Source organism: Tetrao urogallus (assembly GCF_951394365.1).
Source record: "Tetrao urogallus genome assembly, chromosome: 21".
Taxonomy (NCBI): domain Eukaryota; kingdom Metazoa; phylum Chordata; class Aves; order Galliformes; family Phasianidae; genus Tetrao; species Tetrao urogallus.
Genome location: NC_136834.1, coordinates 2,478,428 through 2,497,653, shown reverse-complemented (window position 1 = coordinate 2,497,653; position 19,226 = coordinate 2,478,428). Strand labels below are relative to the sequence as shown.

General features: G+C 50.0%; 1 protein-coding gene across 1 annotated transcript in view; it reads left to right on the top strand.

The window, feature by feature from the left end:
* Positions 1-10,044: 10,044 nt before the first annotated feature.
* The window catches only part of PAX7 (paired box 7), a gene marked incomplete at both ends in the record, with an annotated part of 92,128 nt that continues 82,946 nt past the window's right edge, over positions 10,045-19,226 (top strand). Inside the window, one exon of the mRNA XM_079545542.1 lies at positions 10,045-10,066. Within this exon, the coding sequence (XP_079401668.1) occupies positions 10,045-10,066 (22 nt within the window). The remainder of the gene's footprint in view (positions 10,067-19,226) is intronic.

Below are 19,226 nucleotides of genomic sequence, written 5' to 3'. Positions count from 1 at the left end.
TGCACCCAAGGGATTACCGGCAGTCAGTGACTCATGCTGAGCACACAAAAGCCAGCAGGCGGTGCTCCTGATAAACGCCTGCCCGGATCTCCAGCAACTTCGTTTTTCCGTGATCTGTGATCCGCTCCATCGTTTGCCTTCGTGTTACGGAGGATTTCCCCTCCCGTCAGATCGCAAGCAATGCCTGGGTAGAACCTAACACAGCTGGCAGAAAAAAGGAAGGTTGGTGATTTGCCCAGCAACAGGCACGAGGTTACAGGAATGAGGAACAGCTTTGCTCACTTCTCAGTAGACACACCGCAGAAATCGTCCGGGAAATCCCCCTGCAGCAGCGTGTCTAAGCAGAACACGGCCCAGAGCACTGAGAACGAGCCACGATTTCCTCCCTTGTGCAAGCTGTGCCGTGCATTGCTGCTTCTGTCAGCATCTCTCTATCGATGTGTCGCCGTGCTTCGTGCTATCGTGCTCTCGTTTGTTTGGCATTAAATTGGGCCCTATGGCCGAAGCTCTTTCCTCGGTCTCTGCTGCCACCGCGTGGCCAAAATGAGGAACTGCACCCGGGGCCCTAGCGGTCAATGGAGCTCCGGACCCACCCGAGTCCCCGCAGAGCACCATGGAGCTGCGCAGAGCGCCGCTCTTGCTGTCTCCGCTCTGTGCCGCCCCTCTCTATGGTGATAGGTCCTCCCAAGCATATTGCGCGGAAGTGGAGTCCCTTCGCTTTAGCTGCTCTGCGCCGCCAGTCCGCCAACTCTATGCTGTTTGTTCCTCCAAGCAGCACAGCGCTTGCGCGCAGAAAAGCGGAAGTGGCACGTTTGAATTCTAACGGCTCTCCGCCGTTCCCAGCTGTGGCTGGCCGTGCGGGCGGTCATTAATGATGGCTGTGTTCCATGCAGCGGCACGGCCTAACTCTAACCCTAACATCAGGCGCCCCTGCAGACGCGTTCTGCTGCTCCTGACATCGGGGTCACAAGGAAAGAAACTCCTGTACCAGCACAGCTCGTCCGAGCACCAGCAGGGAGGATTTTCTTGTGCTGGATGAAGCCTTGCTGCTATGAGCAATTAGCTGACATTTGTCACCAACCACCCGAGCAGACAGGGCAGCACACGGCTGACCCTGGGGATTCGGAGCACTTCTCCAAGCACGTCTTTCTTGCAAGCACCCGATGGTGCTGCGATGCTTGCTAATGCACGAGCTGGCAGGTTTGCAAGAAGAGCAGTGATTTACAGCCTGGGGCTGCATCCTTGTCTTCATTTCAACCCCACAGCAGCACACACTGCCAAACTGCCTGACCCGGGGAGCTGGGAGGTGCTACAGCCACCAAGCAGAAGGATGGCAATGCATCTCCCTTCTCTATTTTATGGCCTTTTGGGGGAGGCAAGGTTTCTTTCTTACCTGGATACGAGCCCCAAGCAATGCAGAAAGCCATCTCACCCCGAGGAAGGGTCATAAAGAGGGTTTCAGCTTCGTGTGCTGAGTGCATCAGGACACGGCCTCCTCCCCCCCATCATGTGCATCCCAACTCACGTGTCAGCCCTGCACCCCCCTCCTCACCCAGCAAAGGACCCTCTGTTCTTTCTTTCCCCATCCGCTATTTCATCTGATGACCAGGAGGCTCTGTAATTTATCTTGTCCCCACCGCCCCAAATTTATTTCATGTCAGTCCAAAGGGCTGCACGCAGACAAGGGCTCCCTGTGATAAACCCTCTTTGATGGTCCCTTTGACATCTTTCCATCATGTGTCAGCAGCATCCACCGTGACCAGGACACCACAATAACAGCCCTATGCAGAGCCATGGCTGGGTCACATGCATGGCTGCAGGGAGAGGAGATGATGAAGAGCAAAAAGCCATTATAAATATCTTCAGATCACTAATGATTCCTCTTCCTTACACTTATGCAAATGCAAGCCTCATTTAGCTGGACCACAGACCAAGCCAGAGGCTATGCACAAGAAAAACTTGGATCAGGGCAACTTTTTATAGCCTCGATGAGGCAGCGATGGGGAAAAGCTTTCTCTTGCAGAGCCAATTTTCCTCTCATCACATGGTGGCCCCTCATGACATGCATGATCTACAACCAGCCACTGGCAAACTGAAGCTTTATGGGGTGAGTACATCACCACCAAGCCACGCAAGTGTGTCCTGTGCTTCAGATGTGTTCCCTGTCCCAGTCCTGTATATATTCAGATAAGTAGTAGTGCTTGCTTAGAACTAAGCTGTGTATTTAGTTGCTGCAAGTCAGCAAAGGTCTCTGAGAAGGGATTCAAGCTGACAGCTGTAAACCCCTGCAGAGTCAATGGCATCTGAGTGGCAGTGGAGCACCCCTGGCACTTAACGTGGGTGAACTGCTTCATTGCAGTGGCTACTTGCCTCCCATTGGCCACGACTCGGGAGCTGCTCAGGACCAAAACAGAAAGATTTCACTTGATGGATGTTCACCTCCAAAATAGAAAGCATTCCATCGGATGGGTATTTGTGTCCTCCGCACCTTATGCTGCACAGCGTGTGGTTGGGATGGGTTGACAGGGGGCTTGGGTTGGTGGTGGAGGTGGTTTGGTGGTTGGGATGGGTTGGTGGTTGGACTTGATGAACGTAGAGGTCTTTTCCTACTTTCACGACTCTACGACTCAAGGTGGAAATTGAGATTTTGGCCTTTTGCTTAAGGCCCAGGCAGCACTTGAGGTCAAGTGGCGATCATTCTTAAAGAGAATTCAAGTATTTCTTGTTAAGGCTCTGATTTTCTTAACCCAAAAGCCCTCAGTGCCTCCTGTCCCCAAACAGGAGCTCCAACCACCTCCATCCCCAGCAGACAAGGGTGCTGCTCAGCACCAATGCACATCCCCTGGCCAATTGCTAGGGGTTAGCACCTTGGTAAGGCAACACCTTGAGCAGCTCCCTGTCTTTCAGCGACCCTCACTGCGCCAAGTGGCACAGAAACTCAAAACAACAGACACTGAGAATGCTTTTTTCCTTCTGTCTGCACCTTATTCCCCCCCCCTCCTTGTGTTTTCCAGCTTAATGTCTATTCACACTGATCCCTACGCCTTGACACTAACATGACATAACAGGTGAGACATCTGTCTTCCCAATTCACCTGCTCCCCTCCCTCCCTTTTGACACAATCTTGGCACTTGGAGGCCTATCCAAAAATTCCCCTGGTGGAAAAACAAATGAGTTTGCCTCAAGCAGGAGCTCCGAGGAGGAATGAAGGGCATTTCTCACGGCGGCTGATGGACACCCCAGCCCCTCTCTGCAGGGCTGGAGGTGCTGCAGGTGCAAAGCAGGGGCCAGGATTGAGTGGAGAAATGCGTGTGGTGAGCAGGGCTGTGCGTTGGGTGGGATTTCACTTGTCATTATTCACATATTTGTTACAGCTACCAGGCGGGGCTGTCAGCTGCCTTCACCCATCTCCCACCTCATCCACCCAGACAGAGATAAATGGCACGGGAGCACCCGGCAGCACCACTATTTCACGCCCCTAACCAAATCCACATGAACCTCCCAGCAATGCATCCTCACACTGTGCTTCCATTCCTCTGCAAGTTGCAGACAGTGGGGAGATGCCCTTCAGCTGCATCCTCCCCCCCCTTGTGCCCAACACCGACCCGAAACGTGGCACAAAAGCACACCTCCACCCTCCCAGGCTTTTATTCCCTTTATCTGGAGCACCAGCTCTCCCAAAGACACGGCCCAGAGTCCTGTCCTTGTTTAAAAGCACGCCACTAAAAGGAGCAAACTCACATCCGTGGAGCACTGAGTCATGATTGAGCCCTGTGTGCATCTCATTAGCAGCAAACATCCTGGGGCTGGCTATAAATACACTTCTAGTTATTCAGAAGCTCTTTGAAAGTTCCCCTGTGGGATTTGCACATTGCAGATGGGAGCCCTGCTGCCCCCCCCCCCAGCAGCATCGTTCGTCCTGAGGAGATGCAGGCATGCAATGAGCACGAGAACAGCTCCCAGCCTGGCTGATGCAGTCTTCACTGATGTTTTTTTGCCCAGTAGCAAGGACAGCAGGCACACAAGCATGAAATCCCAGCTCCAGAGGCGGTCGGCTGCCTGCACGTTGGCACAGCCAGCACCCAGTGCTTTAATGCTGCTGAGCACCACAGCTCAGAGCACGTTGCAGCTTTGTGCAGTGCAGAGATTTGGGGCCACCCAATACGAGGACACAGGATTCTCCAGTTCTCCCCCAAAGCCAGCAGAGCCTTGCTGTGTGCACATCCCCACAGCTGCCCAAGGCCAAACAAGACAAACGCTCCATCTCGAGCAGCATCCACCCCCAGGGCCCCTCCCTGCAGTTGGTCCATGGCAAGCAGTGGTGATAACACACCAGCAGCCCATCTCCTGCCCCTAGGCAGCTGGCTCTGTCCCAGTCACTGAGGTCTTGGCTCAGAGCCCTCACTCCTGGACTCGTTTTGCTGCATTGCTTTGTGTGCAGCACTTCTGGCAGAGGAGATGTGCTTCGTCCAGCCAGGCTTGGCCCATTGCTATCCATCCTCTCACATCTCTTCCCTTCTGCAGCTATGCACGTAAAGTCCTAAAAGGAAAGTAGAACCAACAGCATTTCAGCACACGATGCTTGCATTTCACTTGAAGCACTCCTGTTAGCAGCTGGAGGCCAACAACGCATCCGGACAGTTCGATCCTAACCTTAGCACAGAATCGTTTGGGTTGGAAGGGACCCTAAAAAGCCACCTGCTCCAACTCCCCTGCAATGAACAGGGACATCTCAGCTCAGCTTGCTCAGAGCCCCGTCCAGCCTGACCTTGTATGTGTCCAAGGATGGGACAATCACCACCTCTCTGTGCAACCTTGACCCCCAACTGATCCCAAGACCCAAGGATGGGTGCGATGCAGCTCAATGGCTCTGCAGACACAGAGAACAGGAGCTCAGCATTGCAAGGAGATGGCAGCCTGCCCAGGAAAGGGTGAGCCAAGGACTGAGAAATGCAATGAGACAGCCCCCGTGTCCCCAAGTCATTCACCTTCAGCAGCTTGGCAAAGGCTTCCAACCCTGAAACACTGCAGGGCTGTTTTTACTGCTGCCGAAGCCATACAAGTAATTACTATTCCTGAATGAGCACAGCTTTTCTGGACTCCCTTTTAGAGAAGTCTGCACACAGCTCTTACCATTATTAACTGATCTTGTATAAACAAGGCTTTGAAGCTTATGGCAGCTGAAGCAAGCTCCAAAAATAGCTTGGCTTTCTTTTTAAAGAAGGGGGTAAGGGCTATGGGGTGTACAAGCTGGGTTGTGCGGGGTGATGTTCCTCTCTTGAGTCCAGAGGGTCTGGGAAGAACTGTGTCTTTTTCCAAATGTCCCATTAGAAGCAGGTTTATCAGCCTTGATACCAGAGCTCCATCTCCTAGACACAGGGAAGAGTCAAGGCCACGCAATGTGACATCCAGAGACCCTACATGAAGATGCCAAAAGGGGTTAAGTGACATTTAGCCCATTAAAACCAGGAGCTTTGTGCTGTGACAAGCAGGACCTGGGCTTCACCATCACACATCCAAGTAGCCACCCTCACCAATGTGAGTTGTGTAATGCAAACATTGCACCCCAATGACCCAGCAGAGCCCAGCCACCCACTCCTCTGGGTGCTGCAGGGAAGGTCTGAGCAGCCAGGACCACGTTCTGCTCCATCTTAAGCAGCTTCAGATTTGAGCCCAAGCAGCAAGTGACTGGGCAAGCTGGAAGGTTAAGATGGAAGTCTGCCCTGTTATAACCATAGGTGCTCAGGGTCACGTTTTTAGAGCCATTTACAAACAGACCCTCTCTGTTCCCTTCCTGAGGGTATTCATAAGTCTTAAAAAAAAAAAAAAAAAAAAAAATCATTATCAACAGAGAAAAAAAAAAAAAAAAAAGAAATCCCTTCTTTCATTCTCTAAAATTAACATCGACTCCTCGAAATGCTCATTGTGCTGCTGCAATTTTTCACACACCCTGCAGTCTAACCACGACAAGGGGAGACACAGCAGTGGTTATGACCCAACTTTCTGGCTAATTAAGGAGCTTGTCAAAGAGCTGCTTCTTTCCCTGGAAAGCCCAGGGCTGGAAATAAGTGGTTTCCTTGGCACGTGAGCCAGCCCGCGGCACGGAGACATCATGGCATCCCAGTGGGTTGGGGCTGGCCATTCCTATCCCTTCTGCTGTGCTGTTGTATAGAAGAATTCCATGCAACATTCTACACTGTATTCTTCTCCTACTTGTATTTGTTGTGAGGAGCAGAAGTGAAAAACTCAGTGTTCCAACTCAAACAGGGGTTGGAGCTTGATGATCCTTCCAACCCAAGCCATTCTATGATTCTGCGAAATCAATATCTGATCCAACAGATTGCGTGGAATCATAGAATCATGAAATGGCCTGGGTTGAAAAGGACCACAGTGATCATCTGGTTCCAACCCCCTGCTGTGTGCAGGTCACCAACCAGCAGCCCAGGCTGCCCAGAGCCACATCCAGCCTGGCCTTGAATGCCTGCAGGGATGGGGCATGAGGACCTGCCTTGCCGAAGCTGGGAGCTGACACATACCCACAAACTGCCCAAAAGTGAATCGAATCACTCAAAGCAAACCCTTTAAAACCTTGTGGATGGGGGAAAACTTTGTGTCCGTGCTGTTCACACATCCCCATTGCAATGGTCCAAGCCAACCGCAATTGCACAGTTCGTGAAGAACTTTTACATCACCTGTGCTTAGACTGAAAATCCAGGATGTCTCAAGGGGATGTAAGAAGGAAGGGGATGGGCCCTTCATCGGGTTGTGATGGGACAAGGTGAAATGGTTCCAAAATAAAAGAGGGGAGATTTAGACTGAGTATAAGAAGTTTTTTTACAAGAAGGGCAGTGAAGCACCAGCAACAGGCTGCCTTGAGAGCAGTGGATGCCCCATCTCTGCAGACATCCAAGGTCAGGCTGGATGGGGCTCTGAGCACGGAGGAAGAGGAGGAAGAGGAGGAAGAGGAGGAAGAGGAGGAAGAGGAGGAAGAGGAGGAAGAGGAGGAAGAGGAGGAAGAGGAGGAAGAGGAGGAAGAAGAAGAAGAGGAGGAAGAGGAGGAAGAAGAAGAAGAGGAGGAAGAGGAGGAAGAGGAGGAAGAAGAAGAAGAGGAGGAAGAGGAGGAAGAGGAGGAAGAGAAGGAAGAGGAGGAAGAAGAAGAAGAGGAGGAAGAGGAGGAAGAAGAAGAAGAGGAGGAAGAGGAGGAAGAGGAGGAAGAGGAGGAAGAAGAAGAAGAGGAGGAAGAGGAGGAAGAGGAAGAAGGCTCCCATCTCTCCCGGCGCTTCCCGGCCGTGCCGCGGGGTGGCAGCAGGCGTCTTCCGATGGCAACGGTAGGAGCCGATCTCCATCGGCCCTGGATGGAAGCATCCCTATGGATGTCGGACCGCTGGAAGTAAATAGGGGTAAAACTCACCCCATCCGCACGCCGAATTTCAACACATGCTGAGCTCGTACCGTGAAAAAGATGCTGCTGTGATCATGGTTAGGACAAGAGGTAATGGCCTTAAGTTGTGCCACGGGAGGTTCGGCTTGGAGATTAGGGAATATTTCTCATCCGAAAGAGCGGTGATGCCCAGGGGGTGGTGGGGTCACTGCCCTTGGAGGTGTGCAGTGTGGAGATGTGGCACTGAGGGATGTGCTCAGAGGGCACGGTGGGGTGGGTGAATGGTTGGACTGGATGGTCTTCGAGGCTTTTTCCAACCTGAATGATTCTACGCTGCTGGAGGGGCTTGGTTGAGAACACAGCTGTTTGTTGTCATCTCCTGTTCTGCAAAGAGTTTTCTAAGGGGAAAAAGGCTCAGCAAGCCTTTCCAGCACTTCTCCATCGCTGTATCAGGGGCTTTTGAAACCAGCTGTTTGCAGGCACAGCTCTCAGGCCACTCATTGCTCCTGCACGAGCTGCAGTAAAAAGCAAGATTTCACCCCTTGGGTGGCGATGCAGGACAGAGCAAAGGGGCTGGAGATGCTGAGCAGTCAAATAGAGCTCTGAGAAGCATACCTGGGTGTCCTTGAAGACCCCACCTTGTTCTACCCGGCCCCCTGCACCAAATCTGCATGGACCAACAAATGGTACCCTATTGCTCACCCCATTTCCCCTATCTTGCTATGAGGACGGCACCATCCGACATCCAGCGCTGTGAGCTCACAGTGGGATGCTGTGGGTCCTGCTGCCCTGACCAGCAAAAAGGAACAGGGAGCCTGCTGCTCACCACAATGCCCCGCTTGTTGCACTGCAGAGACCTTTAAACATCAAGGCAACGTGACATTTTGGAAAGGAGAGATCTTAATAAGACATCTAAGCTTGATCATTCCATTCCCAGCAGCAACGCGCCGTCATTTATCACCAAAAGAAAGTGTGGGGACAACGTGGTGCAACGCATCGAGGTCAATGAAAACATATGCCAGGCTCTATTCTCATTCATATGTCATCCCCTAGAGTTTTTATTAGCAGTTTATTCTCTGTTCTGCTCTCAGTGCATGGGTTATAACAATATCTTCTGGCTTGACCGGAGCTGGGTGGCTGGAGGGTGCTGGGATCAGATCACCCCAATAATTCACATCACACTGAGCTGTGTGTATGAACACCTACAAGTTGCACAGCTCAGCCTGTCCTGAGATCTTCAACACTGAAATACCCTTGTGAATGTTATATATTAGCAGTCATTGGCTTTTGACCCAATAGGTCTGGTCCCATCCAATGGTAATGGCCTTGAGTCGCGCTGGAGGAGGTTCAGGTTGGCACAGGAGGCGGTAGGGTCACCGTCCCTGGAGGCGTTCAGTGTGGAGATGTGGCACTGAGGGATGTGGGCAGTTGGCAGGTGGGGTGGACTGGGGGTGGGCTTGGTCCTTCAGGGTCCTTTTCCAACTCTAATGACTCTCTGATTCAGGGAAGCATCACTTTGAGAGGGGCAGAGTGAAATAAGCCTCATCTTCACGGTGATTTTCTAAACTTATTTGCAAGGCTGATATTGGGAAGAAAGGCAAATTAAATTCTAGAGAAAAGGAGGGGGAAAAACAACAACAACAACAAACAAAGCCAACCATCTTCTGACTGCAACAGAGCCAAGCCAATGGACAAAGAAACCCCACAACATTTAAAAACTTGGGGGGAAAAAAAAGAAAAGCAGCTCTGCCCTCATCACCCTGTGGCCCCAAGACAGCAGCGTGATTTCCTCCATGCCACAAAACCCCCATCTCACTCCAGGGGGTTCCCTCCCTCCCAGCCAAGCCCCCACTCCTCTGCTGGCTCCAAATTGCTTTAAGCGTGGCTTAAATCCTGCTGACTTCCAGAAGACAGCCTGGAGGCATCCGGGATTGCCAAAGGAGTGGGGATGGAAGCAAAATGCACCGTGCAAGGAGGATGAGGGGCTCTTGGTGAGGACGCGTGGGGTTCATGTGTGGTTCTACCGAGGTGCAGGAGGGGGTTTTGGAGGGGAAGTTGGGTGTTGGTTTCAATATGGGCTGCAACAGAAGCAACCCAAAGACACTTTAAGCATCCTTTCCCTTCATTAGGAGTACATTCCCATGACCTGACCCATCAGATCGGTCATTTTATGGGTTTTTATGGAGAAAAACTCATCCAAGCAGAACCCTTGGACTTGGCAAGAACAGAGCTAGACCAAGCGTGAGCCTGATTTCAATTCCACGCGGCTAGCAAGTGGCCAGCACCCCCCCTCTGAGCATTTCCACCCTTTAGAAGTTAATTCTCCAGCAACTTTATTTTAGAGCAATTTCCAGTTCCCACTCTGCCCGCTGTGCTGGGCGATAAGTGCGGCTCGCCGGCTATCTGCCTGCCTCCAGTCTGGAGATAGCTCTACCTCTGCCCAGGATGGAGGGAAAGTGGGTCCCTGGATTACGATAAAGGCACGGGGTTATTTCATATGCTGAGCAGCCCTGCTAACTTCCCTCCATTTCTACCAGCCTCGCACAGGCTATTTTCCATGCTGCTCTATCTCCTATCAATGGAAAGCAGTCAAGTAAAGGCTGCATGTTAGAGGAAAAGAGCCTTCTTTTACAGATACTGCATCATCCAGAGCTAATGTAACCATGGGCTTAAAAAATGATAGAGGTAATGGTTTTAAATAAAAAAAAAAAAATCTAATCAAAACCAGCAAAGGTGCCTCAGACAGAAAGATTTTCATTTAACAGGGGAAAAAAAAAGTAAAGCAGTTTGATTCTTTTTGTTCCAGGAGAAGAAGTCTTTTTTTTTTTTTTTTTTTTTTTTGGGAGCTTGTTAATTTGTTTTTCCTAACGCCGAGAAATAAGTTGTGAATGTTAAATATTGGCTTGCAGAACGGGGGGCCCCAGCCCTGCTTTCCATTACGCCGGGCACGCGTCCAGCGCCGCGACCGCGCCGAAAGTCGAAGAGTTGCTTTGGATGTTGGCCAAAGTAATTCAGATCGAAATCTCGTCCTTTATTCGCGCCGTGGATCCGTTGCAGCACTTTGGGACCTTCTCCAGTTGGGCTCTGAGCGTCGATGGGTGTCGCTGCTCGTTGCAGGGGAGTTGGACCTCGTGGCCTTTAGGGCCCCCTTTCCAACTCCATCCGTGCTGTGATGGTCTCTGTAGGCTCCAATGGTGCCAGAAGCAGGAGGTCACTCTGCAAACATTTAAGTATAGCGAAAGCAAGCAAAACAATTCAATTACGTGCTTTCAACACTTTGTCACCTACGTCAAATATTAAAGCAAATCAGTTGATTATAGGGAGAACACGAAGAGAAATTAATGGGAGAGAAGAAAACCTCTCCCCTCCTTCCTAATGAAAATTCAGGAAATGAGAATTGACTCTTGGAGGAAAAAAAAAACCCTCCTACCTTATTTACAGGGTTTGTCAGCAGATTTTTTTCCCCTTGCTTTACGGTGCATTAGCAACTAGATTGTCTTTCATCTCACAGCCCTGAGCTGGTCTCAAGGAAAAGAATTCCTGTTTAAAAGCCAGCACCAAATTAAAGCGAGCTCCCCACCAAGGGGCTCTTCAAGACCCAAAGCCTTCGCGTTGAATTTGGTGCTGTGTTTCCTCTCTTGCAGATCTCAAACACTTCTTCAGGCTTCATGGACAGCCAATGTCTTTGGGAAGGATCTCCTGGAACTGATGACCAGAACTGGGGGCATCTTCCACACAGCAGCATGATGAAGATGTTATCTTCAATATATCTTCGTCACACAGGTAGGATTTGTCCTACAGCTTACTCCCACAGACTCAGAATCACAGAATCCTTAGTGCTGGAGGAGACCTTGGACATCCAGTCCAACCAGCAACTCATCAGCCAGCTGTGGGTTTCCCACTAACACAAGACCCCAAATGGAAGCACTTTGAGCACATGAATCATAGAATCACTGGGGCTGGAAAAGACTTCCAAGACCGTCGAGTCCAATCCCAACCCATCCCCTCTAACCACATCCCTCAGTGCCACGTCTCCATGTTCCTCTGGTGTCTACCCAAGTAGGAGGGGAAACCCATCCAGGAGCTGGGTGACGCCAATGGAACCCCCCCACCCTTGACTTCTCACCTCCAGACAGAGGTGCAGAGGTTGATCACCCCACGTTTCTATTAGATCCCAGTGACAGCTGATTGCAATTTTAATATCTGTTTAATTATTCCACTGCCAACCCAAGCAGCAGTGATTATTGCATGAGATTAAGCACAACGAGGCTGAGCCGCGTGCAAATTTCCTTCTGTGTTTTCTGAAGACTTATCTCCTTCAGACAAAAAAATTATGCATTTTGTAGATCGGGATTTTTCTCCTTTAATGTTTTGTCTCACAGCATAATCAGTATTGTAGGATGAGGAAAAAATGGCTAAAAAAAAAAACACAAAACACCCAACATTTTAAAAGGAAGACAAAACGACACCGAGTTTCACGTTAGGGAAGCAAACAGTGCTCTTACAATGGTGCTCAACCCCAAATGAGAAAGCATTTTTGCAGAAGCTCTTCCCACAGCACAAAAAAAAGGCAATAACCCCTCATTCCCAGCACTTCTGGGCACTGATATGGAAGAAGGATCACCTTCAGGATGCGCCCATTGCTACAGCCAAGCGGGGACAGCAGTTCCCCTTCTGATGTTGCCCAAGCTAATGGCATCCAGTTGGTCTCAAGAAATGCACCCTCACATTAACATGATAAAACCAACCCACAGAAGCCTTTTTTTCTTTTTTTTCCTATTGAAAAAACACCTGGCCAAAAGTATTACCACCAAGGGCCTTAGCGGGGTGCAAGGGTGGGAGCCCTTAACTCGGTTGCCAATAAAACATTTTTCCCTCATTGTGGCAGCCTCCTCCCACCTCCTGACCTCTCCCATTGGGGGTAATTAGAAGCTACCTGGTGTGAATGGAAGGGAATTGAAGGTTGAGGTTTAACCTTTTCTTCCCCTGTGCTCGTTTCATCCCTTCTTCATCAGGGGCTGGAAGGGCCCAAAATTTCCATCTGAGGTTTTGAGAAGGGATGTAAAGCCTCGCTTAAATTGCAGCGTGGCAGTTAGAAGGCAGGAACAGACCATAATGGGGGATCAGTGGCTCTCACACAGGTCCAGAAGAAACAGAACCCACGGGGAAACAAGGCAAGCATCACAAAAAGCAGAGGATGAAAGGAGCCAACAGCCCTCCCTGCTGCCTGCTGAGCACCCATACAGGTTCTGCAGGTTTGGAAACGACCAGGGAAGAGCTCTGCTTTGGGGAAAGTCGACTCAAATCCCACTCTGTACAACATTATGTGGATGATTTAGATGCATTCAGCCCTTTTCCCCTACCATCCAGGATGAGGACAGGTCAAGGACCAGCCCTAAGCCTAAAGCCCAGGGTGTGAGGCCGCATCAGACCCTACACGTGATGGAAAACCACCATCATCCTCTAGAGCTTGTGCACAACAACCAATATCACCCTGCTTTTACCAATTTCTATTCTCTAAGAACACCTATTTGAGAAGAAACACCATTATCTCCTCATTGCCTGGGTAGAGTTTGTATAGAAAGAGTTTGTTTGTCTCTCCTGAGCTCATAGACCAAAAGCAGAAATAAAGAAAGCTGTAAGGCTATTAATATTTCCAAAGAAATTAATTTAAAAACCCTAGCAATTGTATAGCTTTGCTCTACGGCTTCAAGTCTATCAACACAGCAATATTCTGATATGTATTTTGATCAGCATGTTTGCAGGGTTTTACAGTTGCTTTTTCTTCTCATTCATTCTGTAGGCTGTAGGGCTGGCTGCAGTCACCTGGGCTCAGTGCTGGAGCACTGGGTGGGATGGATGGTGCCATGGTTTTGAATTCAAGTATTTTCAAGACAGAGTTGATCTGGAAACCATGCGGGAGAAGAGGTAGAAGTCTCTGCAAATGCATTTTTTTGATCTACCTTAACACTACCACTATAGAGAATTAAATGGAATTCATTTCTGTGATGAAGGAATTAATGGCAATATGGAGAATCAGGTTCAGGTAGGAGACTTGAATCCAAAGAAGGGAATAAAGCCTTGAAATTCAAATGAAAAAATTATTATATAAGCATAAAGGGAAGTTATTTTACACCTGTAAGACTAAATGTATAAATATGAAGCAACCTCTCCCTCTGGGAAGAGAGGATTGTGCTTTAATTCACCCAGACAAATATGCAGTTTGGTTCCATCTGATTCCTTACACTTCAAGAAAGACCAAACCAGCCCTTTGTGTTGGGTCTCTGCCATGCACACAGCTCCTTGCAGGGCAATAGTGGTGGTGGACGGGCTGTTGGACTGGATGATCTCAGAGGTCCTTTCCAACCCTAATGGTTGGGTGGTTTCCCTGGCTCTGGGCTGAGGTTTCATAAAGCCTGAGGTTGAAGGAGGTGAGCTGTAGCTGCAGTGGGGCTTCAGCCTTGCATTCAACCAGCTGTGGGTGCAATGACTTGTTGTGTGCCCAGCAGTGCAAGCAGGGAAGAGTGACGTCTTTATGGGGGAGAGCACTGGAGTGGGACTAAAGTGGGAGCTGGTGAGCTGCTTTTCCACATGATGAGGGATCTGAGTGTACATCCAGTGCAGGGGCATCTTGCACACTGGATGGCAGGTGCTCTCTTTCCCTTAAAACAATGTTCTGAATGGGGATGGTTCAACTGAAGAGGAAAACCCCTCTTGCTTGCACCGCCGTTGTGCTCCAGCATCTCCTCCCATGCAGTGCTGCTCTCCATGCAAGTCATCTTCCTGGCAGAAAGCCTCTTCTCTGCTCCAAAACCCATGTGGAATGGGACAGGGAAGGGGAGCACAGGATTCCTGTTGTAGAATAAACCCAATTAGTCCGTGCACCCCATCAGAAAGAGAAGTGAGCCTTTCAGCAAGGAGGAGTTAATCTGCTTTAGAAAAACTTAGAGGAATAGAATTGGTGTGGAGCTGCAGAACGTCTCAAAAGCCACTTAGAGGTTCAAAGAATGAACAAGGCCATTGCCAGCCTTATTATTTTGATTTGTTTAATGAAAATACTTTGCTCATTCCATAGATGTTATGCTTTGATAAGGTAATTGCTCAAGGACGCAGCTTACATCCTATTAATACTTCACTGTGGACAAATTAAACCTGACCCAGCAGAGAGGCAGAGCCCAGTGCTGTTGTGACACTTTGCCTTTTGTTTGGTGTCTGGATGGGGAGAGGAGTTTTGCTCTTGGGTTTTTTTGTCTTAGGAGAAAGATCAGAACTCTGGTTACGTGCATCAGCTGGCAGCGTGGCCAACTGGGCTCTCTGCAGAACTGGGGGAGGATTTGCACGGGCATTCTGCAGTGAGAAATGATGCAGGATTAGAAGCAGGATGGAAGTGGGAAGTGTTTTCACCCAACCTCAGGGCTCCATGGTCAGATTGCATGGAACGTTCCTCCTCTACAGCACGGAAGCTGGGAGCATCCCTTGCAAACGATCCCTAAGAAAGAGGAACGCAGAGGATGGAGACCTTGCAAGCAAAGTGTCGAGGTCTGGAGCAGAGCACTCAGCCCTTAGCTTTCTTTCCCTGGCCTCTTTGCCTTTTCTAACCCACCTGCAGCAAACAGTGCACTGAATTCAGCTTGCATCCCCACACGTTGGCCAAAGGTCTTTGATAACCATTGGGTTTTGGGCTCTACCCACGAGATGGGTGCCGTGCTTCACCCTGGGGAGCTGCAGGGTGCTCAAGCAGTCGCTGCACCCAGGCTGCATCTCCTCCAGCTGCCCAATAACACAAACCACACACGAGTTTTTGCAGCCCTGAGCATTCGTGTGCATTAACTTTGCTTCCCTGCGAAGGAGCCCTCAAACACCGTCCTGCTTTCCCAGCTTTCCTGCGCTCGCTTCGAGCTCTGCAAAGATTCCTCCTCTCCTTTCTGACAAAACAAACACTTCAGCCTCACTGCGTTCCTCTGCTTTTCTCCAATGGTCATTTTGAAAAATGCGGAAGTCCCTCTGAAATATTTTTTTTTAAATCCCCTGGTTTTCAAGGTGGATTTATCGCCCTTTAAAGAGAGATTTATTGGATAATCGCTTAAAAAAATAATGCTTATTACTCCAGGATCTCAAATGGAAAACCTTCCCACATTAGTAATCTTCTTGTAATTGCAGAAGGTAGCAACTTTTCATTAAATAATTCATCCCCAGGCGGTTTGGGGTTGGTTTTTTTTATTATTATTATTATTTTCCTTGCATTTTCCCTACTTGTGGGGGAAAGTATCGGCGATTAAATCCTCCAGGTTTCAGCAGATGAGCTGCTGCTTGCTTATCGTCCAAGGATGGCTCGATTCTAGATCTGCATTGCTCTAGAAATTGAATTTTCTGGGGGGAAAAAAGGGTGGAAAAAAAGCAAAAGAAGGACTTTATTTGGGTTAACAGGGTGTCCATAGGAGCACGGTGCACTTTGGTGGGGTTGGGGATCCCCCAGTGCTCCTATCTGCGGGTTTAGGGCTAACCTGGATGTGCCTTTCTATAAGGCAGCATTAACCCCCCTGGGTGCATCGTCCTATAGGGCAGAATTCACCCCAGAGCCCTTTTGCTCCCATTGGGATCCCTTACAACCCCCCCCACCCCATCCTCTGGCGGCACAGAGGTGAGATGCTCCCCAAAACCAGCCCCAACCCCATTCCCTCCTGCTTACGAGCTGCCTTTCAGCGCTGATTTACAGCCGTTCCCCCAAAGGGACCAGAGATACAGGGGCATTTATCAACCAGAAACATACCTTAGGAAACCATGGAGATGTGCAGGGAAGTGGGGAAGCGGGGAGGAATTCCGCCCTGCTCCTTTAAGCAGTTTCCTTGCTCCTTTTCCTGATTGATGCTTGTTTTAATCTATTGCTCGCTGCTCCCAGGAGAGAAAAGAAGGGGTCTCTCCTTTGTCAACGTGGGTAATGAAGCAGAGCAGAAGCCAAAAAAAAAAAAAAAAAAGGAGAAAAAAAAAAAAAGAATTTTTTTTTTAGTATTAATATTTAATTTTCAACTTTATTCCCAGGCTCTGACCCAATGAATGGCAAACCATTGAATGACGGCCGCGCTGAAGGAAGGCGGCAGAGAAGGAGCGCCAGGATCGTTCCCTTCCCCCGTTATTTTTGTGCCTAAAACTTCCAGAATCGGCACTTTTGGGGCCGGAGGGGAGGGGGGGGGAGAAGGTCTTTATTTTTGTTAGCCGGATCCCCAACCCACGGGAACGAGATTAGGAGACTTTGGGAGGAACTTGACACCTCGGGAAGAATTTCAACCTTCTTTTTTTTCCCCTTTATTTCTTCCCCTTTATTTTCTCTTTTTTCCCCCGTTCCCCCCCTCCCCCTTTTCCCTTTCTCCCCCCATTTCCTTTTTTTTCCTTTCCCCTCCTTTTTTCTCCTTTCCCCTCCATTTTCTCCCATTTTCCCCTCTTTTCTCCTTTTTCTTCTCCTTCCTCCCCTTTTCCCCCTTCTTTTCTCTCTCCTATTTCCCCCCTTTTCCCCTCACATTTTCTTCCCCCTTTTTCCTCTTTATTTTTCCGAGTATTTTCGGCACGAGCTTTCGATTCACAAACATATTTACCTGTTTACACCGAGAAGGCGGGGAGAGGGGCAGGGGAAGAGTGCGAGCGACGAAGATGCGGTGGGGCATCAAAGCACAGAAAAAGAAAAGGGGGGGGTGAGGAGGGGGATTAGGGGGTATTGGTGCCCTCAGGGGAGCCAGGGGGTAATTTAGGGACCGCATTTTGGGTCCAGACAGCTCAAAAGTGGCTCTGGCTGCTTCATTTCCCCCCCAGGACTCTTCTTTTTTAAAGGAGGGGGGAAAAGAGAAGTTTCCAGCGGTTTGCACGGAAAGTCCTTTTACAGCTGCAAACAAAAGGGTTCGCGAGCCCTGGCGTCATGCCCCGCTGAGAGGAGGATTCCTGCCCCATTCCCACTTTTTGGGGGGAAAACATTGGGTATTTGTTCAGCCCGTCCCGGGTCACAGGGCCGAGAACCGCCCCTATGGCACCTGGGTGACGGGAGGGAAAGAGCGAGAGGGCAGTTCGGGGCAGAACCGCGTTTCTACCCGTTCTATCCTATGGGACCGGTAGGGATGATCCAATTCATTAAGGATGCTAATGAAGGAGATGCGTCGGAAGCTACGGAGAGCAGAGTGGAGGGGTTTGGGTGTCATTTCGTCCCTATATGGGGAAGGGGGGGGTGATGTGGAAGGGACTCTGAAAGGCAGGTGCGATGCATCCTCAAACATTGGGAACAGCAGGGATGAAAGCCATCACCCCAAACCCACCCCAGAAGCTTCGGGGAGGGGGGGAGGGGGACAGTTTGCTATGGGATATTTAATGTATTTGGAATCCATCACCCCAAACCCACCCCAGAAGCTTCTGGGGGGGCAGTTTGCTATGGGATATTTAACGTATTTGGAACCCATCACCCCAAACCTCACCCCAGAAGCTTCTGGGGGGCCAGTTTGCTATGGGATATTTAATGTATTTGGAGTCCATCACCCCAAACCTCACCCCAGAAGCTTCTGGGGGGGACCAGTTTGCTGTGGGGGATTTGGTATGTTTGGAATCCATCACCCCCCATCCCACCCCAGAAACTCTGGGGGGTCGTTTTTTATGGGGGATTTGGTATATTTGAAACCCATCACCTCAAACCCACCCCAGAAGCTTCGGGGGGCGGGGAGGGGGGGAGTTTTTGCTATAGGATATTTGGGATATTTGGAACCCATTACCTCAAACCCCACCTCAGAAGCTTCGAGGGGGGGATCAGTTTGCTATGGGGGTTTGGTATATTTGGAACCCATCACCCCAAATCTCACCCCAGAAGCTTCGGGAGGGGGGGGGGGGACGTTTGTTGTGGGATATTTGGTATATTTGGAACTCATCACCCCCAGTCCCACCCCAGAAGCTTCGGGGGGGGGTCGTTTGCTATGGGGGATTTGGTGTATTTGGAAACCATTTGGCATATTTGGACCCTTGGGGTGGTGGTGGGGGGGTCGTTTGTTAGGGGAGATTTGGTACATATGGAAGCTGGGGCAGGATGTGACCCCTTTGGGATGCATACGGATGCTCCAGCCTGATTGATGAGTGCTGAAGTTTGTGAAGCCAAAAAAAAAAAAAGAGAAAGAAACAAAATCCTTTATCCTAAAGTTTCCTCCTCGATATATTACAAAAAAAAAAAAAAAAAAACGGGAAGGGGGGAGAGGGGAGAAAAGGGGAAAGGGGGGGGGGGGGGGGGGGTGAGCCCCAGCTTTCCATCAGAAAGAAGCCAAGCCTAGTAATGAATAATAGCGTCTACAAAATAACCCGAGCCCGTAGATTTGCCTGCGTGTTGGGAAGCTGCTGCCTCTTATTGGTCCTTCAGCCCCGGCGCGGTACCCCCCATCCCCGGTCATGAATAAAAGAAAGGAGCCGGAGCCTATCACAGCGCCGGGGCTCCTTCTATCCTCCCCACACCGCCCCAACTTGGGCTCTTTAACAACTTCCAAACCCTCCTCCCACCCATCTCCGAAACACCACCAAAAAAATAAAAAAAAAAAGAGGCAAGGAGGGTGGATGGGTGGGGAGGTGAAAAAAAAAATAAAGCAGCGGTAACAAAAATAAGGGGAAAAAAAAAAAAAAAAAACCTCAGCTTGAGGGGGAAAAACTCAGCTCCCCCTACGCCCCCCCATCCTTAAGCCCAACCCAGCACCGAGGCAACTTTGGATGTGTCTGCTTCTCCCTGCAGTCTGGGTTACATTCCTCCGGAGCGCCCGCTCAGGCCGGTTGTGACATAGCCCGAAAACTTTCCGAGGGATTTCTGGTGGGTGATATTTCTCCCCCCCCCCCCCCC